The sequence below is a fragment of the Guyanagaster necrorhizus genome (genome assembly GCF_019112545.1).
Source record: "Guyanagaster necrorhizus MCA 3950 unplaced genomic scaffold BT62scaffold_23, whole genome shotgun sequence".
Taxonomy (NCBI): Eukaryota; Fungi; Basidiomycota; class Agaricomycetes; order Agaricales; family Physalacriaceae; genus Guyanagaster; species Guyanagaster necrorhizus.
Window position 1 is genome coordinate 154926 of NW_025064902.1, and position 15746 is coordinate 170671.

At 48.6% G+C, this 15746-nt stretch overlaps 6 protein-coding genes across 6 annotated transcripts; 3 read left to right on the forward strand and 3 right to left on the reverse strand.

Annotated features, from left to right (window-relative positions):
• Positions 1 to 30: 30 nt before the first annotated feature.
• On the reverse strand, positions 31 to 3227 carry BT62DRAFT_921869 (uncharacterized protein; the record flags this gene model as incomplete). Its single annotated transcript, XM_043184353.1, has 16 exons — positions 31 to 37; positions 75 to 435; positions 486 to 831; positions 877 to 980; positions 1031 to 1123; positions 1176 to 1489; positions 1541 to 1580; positions 1639 to 1671; positions 1797 to 1983; positions 2018 to 2240; positions 2287 to 2338; positions 2422 to 2549; positions 2579 to 2627; positions 2685 to 2893; positions 2934 to 2981; positions 3034 to 3227. 16 exons carry the CDS (start codon positions 3225 to 3227, stop codon positions 31 to 33), a joined length of 2388 nt encoding a protein of 795 aa, XP_043036854.1.
• Positions 3228 to 3404: 177 nt separating this feature from the next.
• On the forward strand, positions 3405 to 6836 carry BT62DRAFT_1009148 (uncharacterized protein; the record flags this gene model as incomplete). Its single annotated transcript, XM_043177511.1, has 3 exons — positions 3405 to 3814; positions 3986 to 4097; positions 6405 to 6836. 3 exons carry the CDS (start codon positions 3405 to 3407, stop codon positions 6834 to 6836), a joined length of 954 nt encoding a protein of 317 aa, XP_043036855.1.
• A 201-nt stretch (positions 6837 to 7037) lies between these two features.
• Positions 7038 to 7513, forward strand: BT62DRAFT_982073 (uncharacterized protein; the record flags this gene model as incomplete). Its single annotated transcript, XM_043189652.1, has 2 exons — positions 7038 to 7243; positions 7312 to 7513. 2 exons carry the CDS (start codon positions 7038 to 7040, stop codon positions 7511 to 7513), a joined length of 408 nt encoding a protein of 135 aa, XP_043036856.1.
• Positions 7514 to 8224: 711 nt separating this feature from the next.
• Positions 8225 to 11503, reverse strand: BT62DRAFT_934969 (uncharacterized protein). Its single transcript, XM_043186828.1, has 4 exons — positions 11256 to 11503; positions 11000 to 11191; positions 9857 to 10519; positions 8225 to 9539 (listed from the first exon to the last, which is right to left on the reverse strand). Exons 1-4 carry the CDS (start codon positions 11320 to 11322, stop codon positions 8566 to 8568), a joined length of 1896 nt encoding a protein of 631 aa, XP_043036857.1. The 5' UTR covers positions 11323 to 11503; the 3' UTR covers positions 8225 to 8565.
• Positions 11504 to 12851: 1348 nt separating this feature from the next.
• On the reverse strand, positions 12852 to 14404 carry BT62DRAFT_1078443 (uncharacterized protein; the record flags this gene model as incomplete). The annotated part of the gene is made up of 4 exons (XM_043179388.1): positions 12852 to 13096; positions 13151 to 13368; positions 13425 to 14204; positions 14251 to 14404. 3 exons carry the CDS (start codon positions 14402 to 14404, stop codon positions 13214 to 13216), a joined length of 1089 nt encoding a protein of 362 aa, XP_043036858.1. The 3' UTR covers positions 12852 to 13096; positions 13151 to 13213.
• Positions 14405 to 15015: 611 nt separating this feature from the next.
• Positions 15016 to 15389, forward strand: BT62DRAFT_903093 (uncharacterized protein; the record flags this gene model as incomplete). Its single annotated transcript, XM_043183512.1, has 3 exons — positions 15016 to 15091; positions 15149 to 15287; positions 15341 to 15389. Coding segments are annotated over 3 exons (264 nt in total), but the record flags the coding sequence as incomplete, so codon positions are not given.
• Positions 15390 to 15746: the final 357 nt, after the last annotated feature.

Sequence of the window (15746 nt, forward strand, 5' to 3'; positions counted from 1 at the left end):
CCAACGTCGGCTTGCTTTAATGCCGGGGAATCATTCACTAAGTAAGAAAAAAGGACGTCAGAAAAAAAAAATACCACAAGTCAAAAAATCGATAAGCATTACCTCCATCACCTGTCACCGCAACAGTACATCCCCCCACTTGCAATTTCTTCACGATTTGCAGTTTCTGCTGAGGAGTTGTTCGGGCGAAAACGATCTCGTCAAAGGCGAGTGCCTGTTTCCATTGCGACTCAGTCATGCCGATGAGGTCAGAACCGCTTAGGACAAGACTTCGCATATCCGGGACCAAGCGACTCTCAATATCGGGCTCGTACCCAGCCACCGACTCTAAAGAGGCGTCAGGCGGAAGGTCTTTAACATACTTCACTTCGCTCATTGGCGTCGTGATGATTCCCACCTGCTGAGCGATGGCGGCAGCAGTAGAGGAGAAATCGCCTTCAAGGTTGGTTTTAGTAATAGGGAACGTCTAGGACACGAAAACGGACCTGTAACCATTGCAAACCGAATTCCTGCTCGACGTGCCGTGGCGACGGTGCGCTTAACATCGTCTTTCGGTGGGTCTATCAAAGCCACCAAGCCAACTACTGTCAAGTCGAAGTTGAGACCAAGCATACGATCTTCCATTGGAAAAGAACCAGATTCGACGAAAAAGTCTGTTGGAAGTTCGTCGCCGCGGATGACCTTCTTGGCCATGAGCAGAACGCGTTGGCCACTCGATGCGAATTGCTCTTGTATCGCCGACAAACGGTCTGTGATGGTCTCGTCCATTGGCACAATCGATGCCTTCGAATTCATGATGTGGCTACACCGACGTGATACTATCTCAGGAGCCTATCGCATTTTAGACAGTGATGACGGGACAAGACTTAAGCTTACTCCTTTGACCAATAGAACGTAATCCGATGACACATCAAAGTCATCAGAGGTAGTCGGTTTCTCTTGGGGAAGCACTTGTAGTAGTTTCATGGCAAACTTGTTCTCTATTATATCATCAGAAGGCTGGACATGCTTAGCAGCGACAGGCACATACTAGAATTGAAGGCAAGCTTCGCACGCTCTATCCATGCTGCTCGGCTGCTTTCAACAGGATCGAAGCTCTCTGAAAACCGAAGTAGACCGGTGTCTACGCGCTTCGCATCAGTGGAAAGATCGACATCATGTTTAGAGACGCATACCCGTAGCATCTCCGTGAACCTTCCGAAGCTCCACAGGCAAGTCCCCATCTGGCTTGTCGAAATGCGCGTCGTTACAAAGTCCCGCGGTTGCAACCAAAAGCTTGATACACTCCCCGAGAGATCCATCATTGGCTGCAGCCGTTCTTGCTTCTGAGACCGTCAAAAGCTTATCTCCGATAGCGACATTAACCACAGTCATTTTGTTCTGAGTCAAAGTACCCGTCTTGTCCGAAGCAATGAAATCAACGCATCCCAAACTCTCGACCGTGCTGAGAGACTTGCACAGAATGTTGGCTTTCCGCATGGCACGGGCCCTATAGAAAAAGGATTAATAATGACGGAAAGCTAGGTGCATTGTCACCTACATCACCGTCAGAGAAAGCGTAACGCAAACGGGAAGGCCCTCTAAAAGAAAACTAAGGTTAACTAAGAATGAATGTGATTAGAACAGTGCCCTTCTTACCCGGTATAAAGGCAACGGCGACAGAAACCAAATCTATAAGCAATGTCGGAAGAGGTATGAAGTTCGGGTGGTAACGACGAAGCCATGTAAGCCACAAAACTACATGCAAAAGTGAGCCCCCCAAAAAGAACACGCCGCGCACGGAAGTAGGTGCTTACTAACGAAGATAACGTCGATTGTAAGGGCCATGCTACATATGATCAACACAATGCGGCGGATCTCAGACTCCAGTGAAGTTTGCCCAGGACGCTCTGATGCTGCTTGTTTCGCAATCCGTCCGAAAACCGTGTTGTCGCCAAGGCACACGCAAACGCCCAGTCCATCTCCACCAACACAAAGCGTACCCTGAAGAGCGATGTTGTGAGACTCCATGACTAACAACAAAACCCATCAGCTTCCGCATCGATGGCGGTTGAGGCTGGAGCTTACAGTTAGGATTAGTGTTTTCAACGGTGGCGGGAATAGCGTTACTCTCGCCAGTCAAAATGGACCTGTCGAATTTGAGATCGGAGGATACCTCGAGGAGCCGTAGATCCGCAGGGACTTTGCACCCCATGTTGATATGAACGATGTCTCCGAGAACAAGTTCAGGCGCAGGGACTCTGGCTAGTCGTCAGACGGAAGAGCCGGTATTGTGATGCTACTCACTCCAGAACGTTCCCATCCCGAGAGACCAAAACATTCATGGGCAACATAGCCGCTATAGAACTCATAGTACGGCTTGTAGTGAAATCTAATACAAACAAAGTGAGTCGTCGGCCAAGCTTGACCTCGTTCCCGTACCTTGCCAGGCATTGAAGATGGCCTGCATCACAATAACTGCCAGAAGCACCACCGCGAGGGCCAAATTGGCGGTGGATGGTTGCGGGTCGCCGATGGGCCTCCTACGGAAAGCTGTTAACTTCGTTTCCCTAGCGAGCAAGCATACGAGCAAGCAAACCAAGAGAGGAAGCAGACGATAGACGCCACGCATAACAAACCACCGAAACCTTGATGACACCCAACATATCAAAGTGTATAGGAGACAAACGACGGCAATTACACACCTCCAAATATATAGAAAAATATACGCTTTGGTAGATTCTTCGGCGGAGGAGTGATAACATTCTTTCCGTTCTTCGCCAGACGCCTAGAAACCATGGGCCAATCTAATCCAGATTTCTCTGATACTCCGAGACGAGTGAGAACCTCAAGGGTTTCAAGTTCGTGCCAGTCCAAGTCCGCGATTTCTGGGGGAAACGTGTGAACTTGCGGTCTGCCAATAAATCATAATGAGCCTACCCTTTACAACAGACTTTGCGTTGGCGTCCGTTCGACCTTCTTTTGTCTCCTCAACATGGATACTATAGACTGTGTGTCAGCAAAAGGGATCCTTGCGCGCAACAAGTGAATAACCTCAACGTCCTGAACTCGCCCGGTATCTTGGCCCCAATGTTGACCCGTGGGGAGTAGTAACTGGAACCGCGGTCCTGCGCTGCATTACCGCGAGAGCGAGTCTCCACAAGGACATGAGAAGAACGTTCCGTCTCCTTCTCAGTACTTTCACCGAGAGATTCCACGTCAGTGTGAAGAGGTTTTTCGCTAGGCATCCGGGAAGTTATCAAGGAAGAAAAGTCAAACTACTTTGGTATCCCTGTATCCCTATTCTTGCATTTTCTATGGAATTGACTTCCCACGTGATTCAAGTCTCGGAGGGATTTATGTCAGTGCGGCGGCTGAAATCGCGCCGTTCTATACAGTCAGACGGACAGAATACTTAGCACTGAATGTTTCACCATGCGGGTCCTACAACAGTGGAGGGTTTTGAGTCATTTAGCTTGTTATATCATTGTGGACGTACCACTCTGGACCACACCCTACCGAAGATAGGCTTGCTATCGATTCTTCGCAAAAAAAAGTGTCCCGTCGACGACTTCCGAATAGGAGCCCTCTCAAGGTCCAGTTATTTCCGCCTGACGTTTGATCGCATGCCCTCCACACCGATGGAATATCAAAATATACAGGCACGGAGAGCTCCTGAGGTATGTCCGATGGGCTTGGTGATCATCGTACTCTCAGGTGTCTTGTCCGTCAAAATTTGCATGCTCCCAAAATCTACCTCTGGCGGGCGGCATGGGATTCAGATCTGTTGGAATCTGCGAGAGAGTTCGAGCAATCCGGCATTCCGGCATGCTGAGTAAGGAAAGAATCTGAGAGAAATTGAAGGAATTAGGTAAAGTTTTTTGACCCCCAAACAATCCTCCTAAAATGTTACTGTTGTGCTCAAAGTTCAGGTCCGTCAAAAATGTTCATTTTTCCGGTGTGAGTCCAATATGCGGTTTTTGGTCTTGACCGTCCGATTACTAAGACTAGACGAGCGGAACCGCTCGTTATTGTCTGTTTTGGACGATCCCCGACTTGGATCCGAAGCCTTCATTCACTCACCCTCACTTGGCAACAGTGGACCCCCGACTTTCAGTGTATGCAGAAGCTTCAGTTCTATGTACTCCTTCATGTATGCTCAGGCTCGCTGTTATCTCAGGCTACTTTGATTCTTCGAGGTAGTCCATTTCTCTTCCATCATGGTCTGCTCTAGCACGCCCCCCCCCCTATCTCCCATCGCAATGTAAATGTGATCTAATAGTTATAAGCTACTTTTGTGCCTTCGATTGACCTGTGTTGCCCGTCGCTTCAATCGAATCTTGATTGGCATGGGCCATCCGCATAACACCAAAGATTTCAGCTTGGATCTAATTTCGGCTCATCCCGTAACGGCAGAAAAAGTATTATTCTTAAGGTACGTTCGTTCTCACTCTTTAATCTGATGTTCCGTAAGATAGCGGCGGGCCTACGCATATGAACATCTGACACTTCCATGTAATATATCAATCATTAGAGCGGCCCGACCTTCTCTCTCTACAGCACGTTTTACATAACAGATAGATAATACTACCTTTGATTTATATCATGACTCCCACGTGTGGAAGTCATTCACGCCCGTTATCGACCACTGACGTTGCCTATCTTCTTTCGATAATGCATCGCCTCCTCAGACGTGCCTCGCCTGCCTCATCATCAAATTCATGCACAGGTGTAAGAGCACCGACATCAATTTTGATTTAAAGACCTGAGCAGCTGCGATTTTTGCCTCATGCGAGGTGGAACCTGACGTGGGATTTTGTCGCGAGTTTCCACTGCTAAGTTAGATGACTCGGTGTATGACGTCGACCTGATGTTCTGATACGTCTATCTCTCGGAAATATACCCCCATCTTCAAATCATTTACTCTCAGTCTGCCTAAACTCATGCCCTTGACATGCCTGCAGGCTTCCATGACAGCGTCAGTGCCAGTTGATGCACTCATGGCCCAAGCATAGTACAGGTTATCAGTCAAATAAACTAAGACGTTACTTCAGTTACACGGCAGTGCCAGGAGACATTACAGAGTGAACGCCGCTCCAATTACAGCCTGAGAAAGTATAGGAGGCGGTACTTCGGGCTCAACATTCTGCGTGGTAGCATTGCATATTGAACCTACTGCTATTAAATAAATTCACTATCCAGATATTCATTATCTACTAGTCTGGGCACTCTTCGCTATGCAGCAACAGCCTACTATACACACTTGTGAATATAATGTCATAACCTTTTTTATAATGACCAATTTAAGTCGGATGCCTGTAACTGATTGCTCGTCAGAAGGACAGATGAATGGATGGATCACTGCAAAAGGGGTCCCAGGCCATAGCAGGAATAGCACTGTAAGGCTCATAGCTCCGCACTGTAGTCGACTATGATAGCGGCTAGCGCGACACGTAACATTCAGTATCGCGGACTTGGTTCTCAGGCTATGATACCAAAGGTGTTTTTCCAGATGCAGCTTTCAACAATTTCTCAGTTCTATTCCTAGAGATTTATAATTATGCGTTGGACTTCTAGCCAAACAAATGATTCTTCGCCAGTTCCAGTGCATCACATCCACAAATCAGCGCTCTGGCGCAGAGGACACACCGATGAAACGAACACTGGTGTCAAACTTAGTTTCAAGCTTTGCGGTGATGTTCCCCCCAGTTCAAGGTTCAGTGCTTCAGTTCCTGGACTTGAGCAGCGGAGATATCAATGCAATTTGCACGGTTTATAGGCACAAACCAAGGTACGCATTCCAAACTAGGCTCTCCAGTGATCCTAACACTGGCTTCGTAACATCTAATTATGAAGGATCAAAGTAAAGTGTTAAGATCGCATCATCTGCGCAATCTTCTTCAAACACTTTTGCCCTGAAAGCAAAGAGACTAATCCTGGCCTTCGTTGTCCCCTTCTCCTGGTTGCCAGAGACACGTTCAAATTTTTGGGCTGCGCGGTGATGATTTATCAGATTGCAACCCGCAGACTCGATATAGCGCAAACAAAATTTGGTTAAAGGCAATGTCAAGCTTCACACAATTGATCGGTTGATCTTCACAACGGAAAGAGTGCATGCGATCATGACGATCGTCTGTTGGCAACCGCTGAAACAGGCTGAAACGTTCCCTACAGCGATGACGATTTGCTTATGTAACTGTTCCTCCTTGTCTCGGCCTTTGTGGGTCCTTGGCTACCCTTCCTGATTTGCACCAACACATGCACTGAATGCAAGCGTGATTCTTTTCCCCCTTGCGGGGGGCGGGCGCCCTACTTGTTCTGATTTCTATCCTGCCATAGAATTTTCTGCAGATAAATCGTCACCCATATGGTGCACAGCCTGTAGCGCAAAAGCAGTGAAACCCATCTGTAACGCATAAAAAAAGCGGGGGACATGTCCACGGATAGACCTGGAAGCCTGCGCACGAGAATATTTCATATCCTTCAACTCGGATCCGAAGGCGAGGGCGATCTTTGTCTCTTCTGAGCCAACGCCGTCATCGCGTCAAACCGTCACCGTTACTTGGTCCCAAAATAGTCTCCCAATTCTGTGCTACAGAACCCCGCCTCTCTCTCTATCATCATCAATCGGCTTATTCCGTTCGTGCACTCTCCACGAAACACGTATCCTGTATTTCTACCGTCGCAGAGCAGTGACCGCACCTGTTTCACGATCTCAATTCACCATCACGACATCTCAGTTCCTTGACACTGTTCATGGAACCGCATTATCCGTATCCTTCTTCCTCTCACCACGTACCATCACTATCAGTTTCCAGCTCAGACAGCAGCATGACAATCAGCCCGAACTCGACTAGCGGGCAGTGGCAACTTTCGGTAAGCACACCCTGACTTCAAACGGTAACCCATGATGTCTAAAAAAGATCTTATCAACGCCATTTACATCCGCATTTTTCGACCTTAAAACTCGACCTTCACTACGTCGACCCTCCCTTCCCACAAAACAACGCGTCATTGCATCTCACCCACCTCGCTATTCTCTCACCATGTCGCCTAAAATGTCCGTATACACCCAGCGCGTCCCGGGCGATGTCCCAACAGCCGTCCACTCTCTCCTCCTCTCCACGAAACAACTCCAAGAGTCCCTTAGACTATGGAGTATAAACCAAGCCACCGAAACCCAAGTCAGCGACGTATACGTGCAAATAGGCACCCAATTCAACACCACGGTGCATGCCTTTGCCCACCACAAAATCGACCTAAGGTTAGCAAATCCCTCCCCCTCAACAAAGTTCCCTTCTCACTTGCTACTGCGGCTTCTTTTCATTTCAGTGACATTCACAGCATACCGACAGACCTTCGGACAGTTCTAGAGCAATGTCTCGCCGAAGACCCTTCACCACAAGCTCTGGCAGTGTACATGCCAGAAGTCCGACGGGTACTGTATAAGCTCCTGAAGGGCCTTCAGGCGAAGCAGGATGCTTGGAAGGCTGTGGGAGGACGTATACCCATGATGCCTTCCGAATCACGATAATCACAACCGGAGCCTGTCGAAGCTAAATTATATCAGAGGTGAGCGCATCTGTGAATGATTGATACCCAGCTCTTTGGTCTGACTCTTGTGCCGTCACAGAAATGAGGGTGAAGCGCCGCCTACGTGGCGCGCAAGAGCATGTGGATATGTTTAATTGTTTAGGCCGGAGCCAATGGCTGGTCTTTGTAGATTCATTACATACTGTAATTTCTTTTCCTACATTTCTGAATGGAATGTCAAATATCCCAGCGAGACTTTCAATGGAACAGGGCCGTGGTTACAATGGAATTTCTTAACCAACAAATTTCTCAACTTTGGTGCTTCTAGCTCCCGTTGTTCGATCAACTAGTGCGGTCGGGATTCGGCGGTTTTTCAGTACCTCCAAGTAGCCGTGGGCGGCGAGCAAAGGTCATTTTTCGGCCTGAACTTCCCTGACAATGCATGTCCGAAAATTCTTGAATGCTCGCATCGAAGGCGGCGCCGGTGAGTAAGTGGAGACAGTCTTCGACAGATCAAAAGCTGGGCCCGGCCTACAGAGCGGACGTCCTGAAGGCACATTTCCCCCGTGACCGAGGAAATGGTTCTGGAAAGAAAAAAAAAACAACAATTACGAGAACGAGAACAAAAACGAAAGAAGCGCTCATGATCATGAGTTCCGCAGAAAGATCCCTCCTCAGAGTCCCGTCGGCCCGCTTTGACCGACGTCGACGATTGCTTGCCTAGGGATACACAACGTTTACATTAATAGAGGGCGGTGTTCTACACAACCTGTAAGATAGTAAATAGAATGCAAGACAACGATGAACAATAACACCAAAACGAGTTCAACGACGAGGTAGATACAACGGAAAGATGTTGATGAAGGGCGCTCATAAATACATGCACTAATAGTTAGCGTCCCTTTGGAATATGAACAGCCCTCCGCCCGATATAAACTGGAAGGTGGATAAGGAATTAAAGAAAGGGGTGCAATATATGTAATAGCCAAGATTCGCAACCAAAAAAAAAAGAAAAGTAGAGTAGCATTCGAACGCAAGTTAAACAAAAGATGATCAATCCCTCGATTCGGAACTGGCAGCTGTTGGCCAGACGTTTTCTCCTCGACTCCGTTCTTTATCGGAAGAGCGTGCCAGAGGAATGGCACCAGTAGAAGATCCACCAGCTGGTCCCGACATAGACGAAGATGACGTCTGTTGTTGCTGTTGACTCGCAGACTGCGAGCCACCACTAGAAGCAGCCGTGTTCCTCATCTCGTCCATCCCCCTTTTCACATCCCCCATCAGCCTGTCTGTGCGGTCCAGGATCTCCTCCATCCGCCGCCTCTGGTCATGCAGTTCCATATAATGCCTCTCCAATTCCGCCAAGGTCGGCATGCTACTGCTTCCCATCATCCCCAGAGCCGATTCATGTCCGGAATGGGCTGTTAAAGGACCGGTGTAGAATGGCGACATCCCTTGGGGCGGGTGAAGGATGTAGCCACTTTGCGGAGGCACCGCCGATGCGTGTCCCATAGGCGAATGTGTTCTGCTTGGCGCATTCGATGCCGACCTCATGTAGCCGGGAGGTAAGCCGGAACCAGACTGAAGACCACCGCCAATCGCGTTTAAGGGAGGAAGCTCGAAACCTCCATGGCCGGCAATGAACGGCGACGAGCGTTGCATGTGCGGGTAAGGACCAATCGATGGCGGCCTATGAGAACTCTCCCCAGCCCAGCGTTTCCGCGATCCGCTGTCTTCTTCGCCTCCAGAATCTATGTTATCATCATCGCCAGACCTTTTGTCACCTTTGCTTTTCCTCGCCTTCTTCCTTTTCGGTTGATCGGCTCCTTCTCCATCACTCTCGTCGCCAACGCCGACACCCCCGAAGCGGCCTACAGAAACCAAGGCTTCGGCCGCGGCCTGATCAGACATTCGGCCTAGCGGAGGAGGACCGACGGGACCTGCAGCGGGTACACGTTTTCGACGCTTGATAACACTTTTCTTCATCGAGTTGGGACGATGAGTCCCGTGAAGCTTGAAGTAGAGGCCTGTGAAAGGAAGACTATGAGTAAAAGCACATCACAAGATCAAACATAGAAGAAAAGGTGAAAAAAAAAGAAGGGGATTAAGGTGCGGGTGATGATAACATTATCATCAGCTCACACCCACCTCGCAGTCGTTGGAAAAAAAAGTGGACAGATAAGATATTCAGGTCCATCAGTTTTTATCTGATAAGATCAAATTCAGGTCATGGCTGCCAAACAATCGATGGCAACAACTGGGTACGTGGATGCAGGGTCACGTACGCAAACGATTACGAAAGAGGAAAGAGGAGGGAAAAAGTCAGAAAGGAGAGGCGACTTACCGCACGCATTACAAATATTATTGCCGACGTCGTCCCGCCTCCACAAGGGCGTCGTACTTGTCCCACAATTTGCACAGCTCAACGCTCCTACAGCACCTCTCGGCATCTTCCTGGAGGGGTTTCCGCTCCCACCAGGTCCCCCTGTCGGATCCGGGCTCCCAGCACCTTCACCTTGGCCCGGCGAACTCGGTGCCACATCATTGCCAGCACCTCCCACCGACGATGAAGCAGTATTGGCTGGCTGGGAAGGTGACTCGGCGACGACACCCTTAGCGCTGCCAGCGGGATCGTTGTTGCTGCCAGGTTTCTTCTCCATCTCCATCATCCGAGATGAAACTGATACGTTATTGTTATAAGTGGGACAGCCTGAGCAGGCTGAGGTCCCACCTGTGCCGTCACACCTGCCGTCTCCGGGACATGTTCCTCCAGCATGCGAAGCTGCTGGCGCAGTTGAGGATGGGTTGGTGGCAGCGTGTTCAGTGGGAGATGAGGGCTTGCGCTGCTTTTGGGACGGAGACGTGGGTGAAGTCGGCATTTGTCTGGACCCCGAACCATTGGAACCGTTGGTAGGAGCAGAATTGAAGGACGATGGCGGAGGATGAGGAGGTGGTGTTCGAGCTAGTGATGATGGACGAGGCATATGCCGGGACTTTTGATAAAGACCTATATCAGAGGGAGGAGGAAGACAGTAAGAACGAGACGAAGACGCAACGGCGGATAGCATAAGAATTGAAGAGAGAAGGGCAAGGAACTGCGTCAATAAACCGTTCTGAAACGAAGAATTACAAGATGATGTAGGTAAGGGAATAGAAAGTCTTAACCACGAATGAGATGATTGACAGGACTAGGGTAAGCGACGTGTAAAATGCAAGCTTGGCGCCGGCCCAATATCAAGTCATTGAAACACAATGAAAAAACGTTTTTCATCGTCGAGCATGCCTCTACGGTGCGCGACTGATGTGACCCGATAGTGATACATAAGATACAAGTGCGAAAGCACGACCAACGCGCGCTTTTGAATGATGAATGGCTGAGGACATGCAGAAAGCGGCCAGCAAGGTTCCACAACACGTGTAGAGAAGAAACCGATCGACGGGCGTGCATTGGAAGAGCGAGGATAGGCAATATAGGAGGCACACTCACCACAAGCATTGCATACAGAATTACCATCTGCGTCCCTTCTCCAGAGGGGGGTCTCCGACGTTCCACAGTTCACGCACGCCGGTCGCGGCGTTTGACCAATTCCGTTGGAGTAATTGTACTCTTCAGAAGGCCCTGACCGCTTCATTGCATCGTATAGATCCGAAGGCAAACTAGAAGTTGCTGATTCAAGATCTGATAATGATGAGCATCAATACGACTAATGCCGTCCATCGGACACGTCAAGAGCGCCACGTACGAGACATTGTCGATGAAATAGGCGAATTATGCATGTTCAGAGCGGGCTCTAGAACAACTGGCGACATTATTGGGTTACTTTTGAGGCTGGTTTAAGGTTTTCCTGGCTATGCAGGACGATCCTAATAGGTGACCAGAGGGGAAGAAAGTAGAAAATGTCGAGGACGACAGCTGTCAGAGCAGAGAGACAAGATTTTAACACAGATGATGGTGGTTCGTGAAGAAGATGTGAAAATAAACAGCTCGGGGAAAAGTGTCAGCAGGGACAGATAAATCCAGATAACGCTCCAACCAATCAGAGGCATTTTATTGGGCGATTGATAACGGTTCGAGACTAATCGCCGTTTATCTCCCGGTCTCGATTACCAAAATTTGAAATTGATAAATAATATTATTCTATTATTACACTTTCTTCCCTCGGCCATTCACGGCACTGATTGCCCAGGTCCTTTCCTCTTTTGGCTCCTCCTGCGCAGGCGCCCAAACTCGAAGCTCCTCATAATATTGTTCTCTGTCATGATCCGATCAGCTTTGCTGAATCTAATCATCACAGGGAGGACAGATGCGAACGACGCTCCTCAGACCAAACTGAGATTCAGCCCCGAATATAACTTTCGCGGGATGATTACCTATATACGCGCACCTACCGGTATGTTGGGTGGTCGAGCCAGCTCCAGCCGATTTACATCACTGTCATTCCTTGGTTCTCCTCGCTTGTTTATACGTGAAACCCTCTTGGCCTGATTCACCACTGTCTCATCGAATAAAAGAGTTTCGCACCATCAGGGTGATATCAGGGACTGGGAGATAAGCCACACGCAATCTGGCATCTTATCAGATAAATCAGCGTCGTGATCATTATCACGGATCCTTTGAAAGACATTCCAGGCCAAGAAATAGGCCTTCGGGTCGTCTGTTGGCAGGAAGGACAAGGTTATTCCTTCCGAATCGAAGCACTTGATGAGAGCATGGTTGCTCACGGAATTATCGATGCTCATAGATACACATGAGGAATTTAGAAATTTAGGCCATCCTGACTATAATACCCGTATCTAAGTTTTCGGAAGGAGAATAAAACTCACTGAAATTCCATCCGATATCAAAAGTTCTGATAAGCCGTGAAATAGGCCCTAAATCAAAAAAAAAAAAACAAGGAATGGATCACGGGGCACCTTTACTTAAGTCGAAACTTCGCTGATTCGATGCCGAAAACATCCATTTGGGTACGTATTTCGGCTTGATGGATGCCATAAATGTGGATGTCACTGAAATCTGGTCCAGAATGCTTATTTCCGTGTCTGTGATAGGGAAAGCCGAAACTAATTTTCAGCATGCTTGGGCTCAGCAGGCGAACTAATGCATTTCAGACAACTGAGATATTCACGTTTACCATCTGCCGAAACTCTATCCCAAATGCAGGCTTTCGTAGACTGGATTCATATCCGATATCTTACATTCTGGGGACAATTCAAGGCCTTCCCGAATCTTTAATATGGCTACCAGTATCAGCAAGTCTCATTTTTCACCCAAAATCTTACGTATAGACAGGTAAATCAGACGCTCTCAAAATTTCTGCATGCACAGTATAATAGATATCAGCGAGTATCATTGCAGGTTACAACGGCCAGGTACAATCCTGCCGCGCACTATCTCGCCATATACATGTCCCCTACCACCGACCTGTGTACAATGCATGCGTGTATAATGCGACGCTGCGCGTCTGCTCTTTCGAGTTGGCATGAATGTCAAACAAACGTCGACATTATACACGGCTTGAACACACCCTGGATCAGACAACTTCGTCGAGAGGGAGAAATGGGAAGTCGGGTATAACCAAGTACACTGAAATGAATAGTAAGACATCGTCGAGGTAAAGGGTACCACCGGCCAACTCACCTTTCCCTGCGACAAAAACGATATCCAATCTACTCGTCACCCTCCTGTAAAGACAAACCCTGGTTATCCGCGGTCTCGAAAGAGTTTAGACCAACTTGAAGTCTCCTTGCCAAGGACGGTCATGCCACGGACTCTGGTACCTTTCGGAGCCACAGGTAAAGACCGCTGCACCCGTCTGTACTCCAAGCAGTTGGAGAGAGTGGTGAGATACCTTAACTCTATTAGATGAAATGGATGTCAGACCAAGCCAACAGAAGAGGCTCCATCGACGTACTGCCACGCCCTTTAGAAGCCATCCACAAACGCCGATTGATACCCCCGATATCCCCTTGTACTTGACTCACCTTTGCGGTTCGACCGAAATGTCGGACGCCATTCAGTATCCTCCAATGATGATATACTGTACTTTCAAATAACCACAAGCCCCCAGGAACACCGATTTCGCGCAGTGACTCTACTGCAGGCAGAAAAGTTGAGTTGTTTATCTCCTCAGAAGGATCCATGTCAATCAAGGAGATATATAGGTCCAGTTGTGTCTGCCTATCTTGAGTACTCATAGACAGGTACCGAGAGTAGCGGACACGGATTGGAATATCACAGAGTTGTGAATCCTGTGCAGCAATAGTCCACCTGAGCACGAAAGAGACGTATGGAAGGGATGGAAAGAGAGCATTGAAGCCAATGTCGTTCGGTAGGTAGACGAGACAGCGATACACTCGTTTCACCGCTGTTTCCATTGCATCGACTTGGAGGTCGACAAAGCAGGTAATGGTGCGGGTAAGCTGGGGGATGAAGTCGCGATAAATGATAGATTTTCCGAGTCGGGCTATATCACATAGGTAGTATATGTATGAGAGGTTGGTGATGTATATATCCCGAGAAGCGATAGGGGCATAGACGGCCATCCACGTTCGATTGATACTGGGGCAAGTAGTCATGAATGACTTTCGGATGTAGGACGGCATTTCAGAGTGCCAGGCCTCATTTACGATTTTCTCTATAAGCTCTGGAGGAAACGAGGTCATGGCAAAAGAGTAAGAGGAGCTTGGGCGGTCTGAGACGCTGCAGGATCACAAAGGCCATGTCTCATTTAGGGACACGAGGGTAGGGATGGGTGTGCAGACGTGTTGGGAGGTTTTTCGATGTTGTGGGAAAGTTGTCTCGTTTGGGAAGGCGTGTGAAATTACGACCCGGCATGGCTTGCAATGCCGCATTTCCTTCTTTGGAAACTGAGACCACTGCCTCACCATCCATCGGTGTGACAGCTTCAGGCCTTGGGGGGAATAATGCCAAATGTCTGGGAATGCCACTCCAAGATCAGTGCACTGCAAATACGATGGTTCCCAAGAAATTTGGTGTTATTCTTCCCAAGGCCTGAAGCTGTCACACCGATGGATGGTGAGGCAGTGGTCTCAGTTTCCAAAGAAGGAAATGCGGCATTGCAAGCCATGCCGGGTCGTAATTTCACACGCCTTCCCAAACGAGACAACTTTCCCACAACATCGAAAAACCTCCCAACACGTCTGAGGTCGTCTCCAAGAACATCGACACTCCTCAAGATTTGACAAAATGGTGAGTACCATGCACTCTGTGTATATATGGGATGCTGCTGGTGGTAAATGTGGTGTGGAAGGAGCTATAATGAGGCTGGATTGAAAAGGATCGACCTGGATGTCGATATGCACCGTTCTTCTTTCTCCGTTCCTGAAGCTCCTACTGACCTGCTCTTCTTCTAGACAAAAGGTTCGTTGTCCAGTGATCTTCGAAGACTCATCTTATCCTATCCTTTTGCTCGATAGGAACCTCGTCATTCGGGTGCGTCATACTATCTCGTTTCTTTAGTCCCACCTGACCCTTCTCAATTTTACAGTAAGCGACACACGAAGTCCCACACTCTATGCCGCCGTTGTGGGAACAGAGCCTTCCATCGGCAACACAAAAGTGCGCTCGTTCTTCAATCTTGGAGACGTGACGCAGAGGTTGACTTCGTATATATAGCCTGTGCCCAATGCGGGTACCCGTCGGCGAAGCTCCGTTCGTACGAGTGGGGCCAGAAGGCTAAGAGGAGAAAGACCACCGGAACAGGGAGGATGCGGCACCTGAAGGATGTCTCTCGCAGGTTCAAGAATGGGTTTAGGTACGTGCCGAGATTTGGTCGAAAAAGTGTCTTCACATAACAGGCACTTCCAGGGAAAACACCGTCGCCCGCAAGAGGACCAAGACGACGACGGAGGCTTGAACTCCTAGTCGCGAGCTGATCCGTTGACGCCGGTAGCTACATGCAGAGACTGAGTACTTATGCGTCGTCCTACGTACTGAGTCCACTTTCATGCGAGCACAATGTTTGAATATTTTGAATTGCGTGAAGTTGCTTGCGAGTGAACTTCTGATGCATTGCCGTTGCACCGCCTTCTGTGCTTGTTTCCGTAATGTTGCTAACGTCGTTTGTCGTCGTTGTGCTGTTGCATTGTGTTCAAGGTATCCACATCTCCCTCATCGAAATGATACTTTCGACTCGGAAGGATGCTAATGTTAATGACCTGCAAGTACATTTGCATCTCCATTGTTTTCGAAGTTTGCTTGTGACATGCCACTT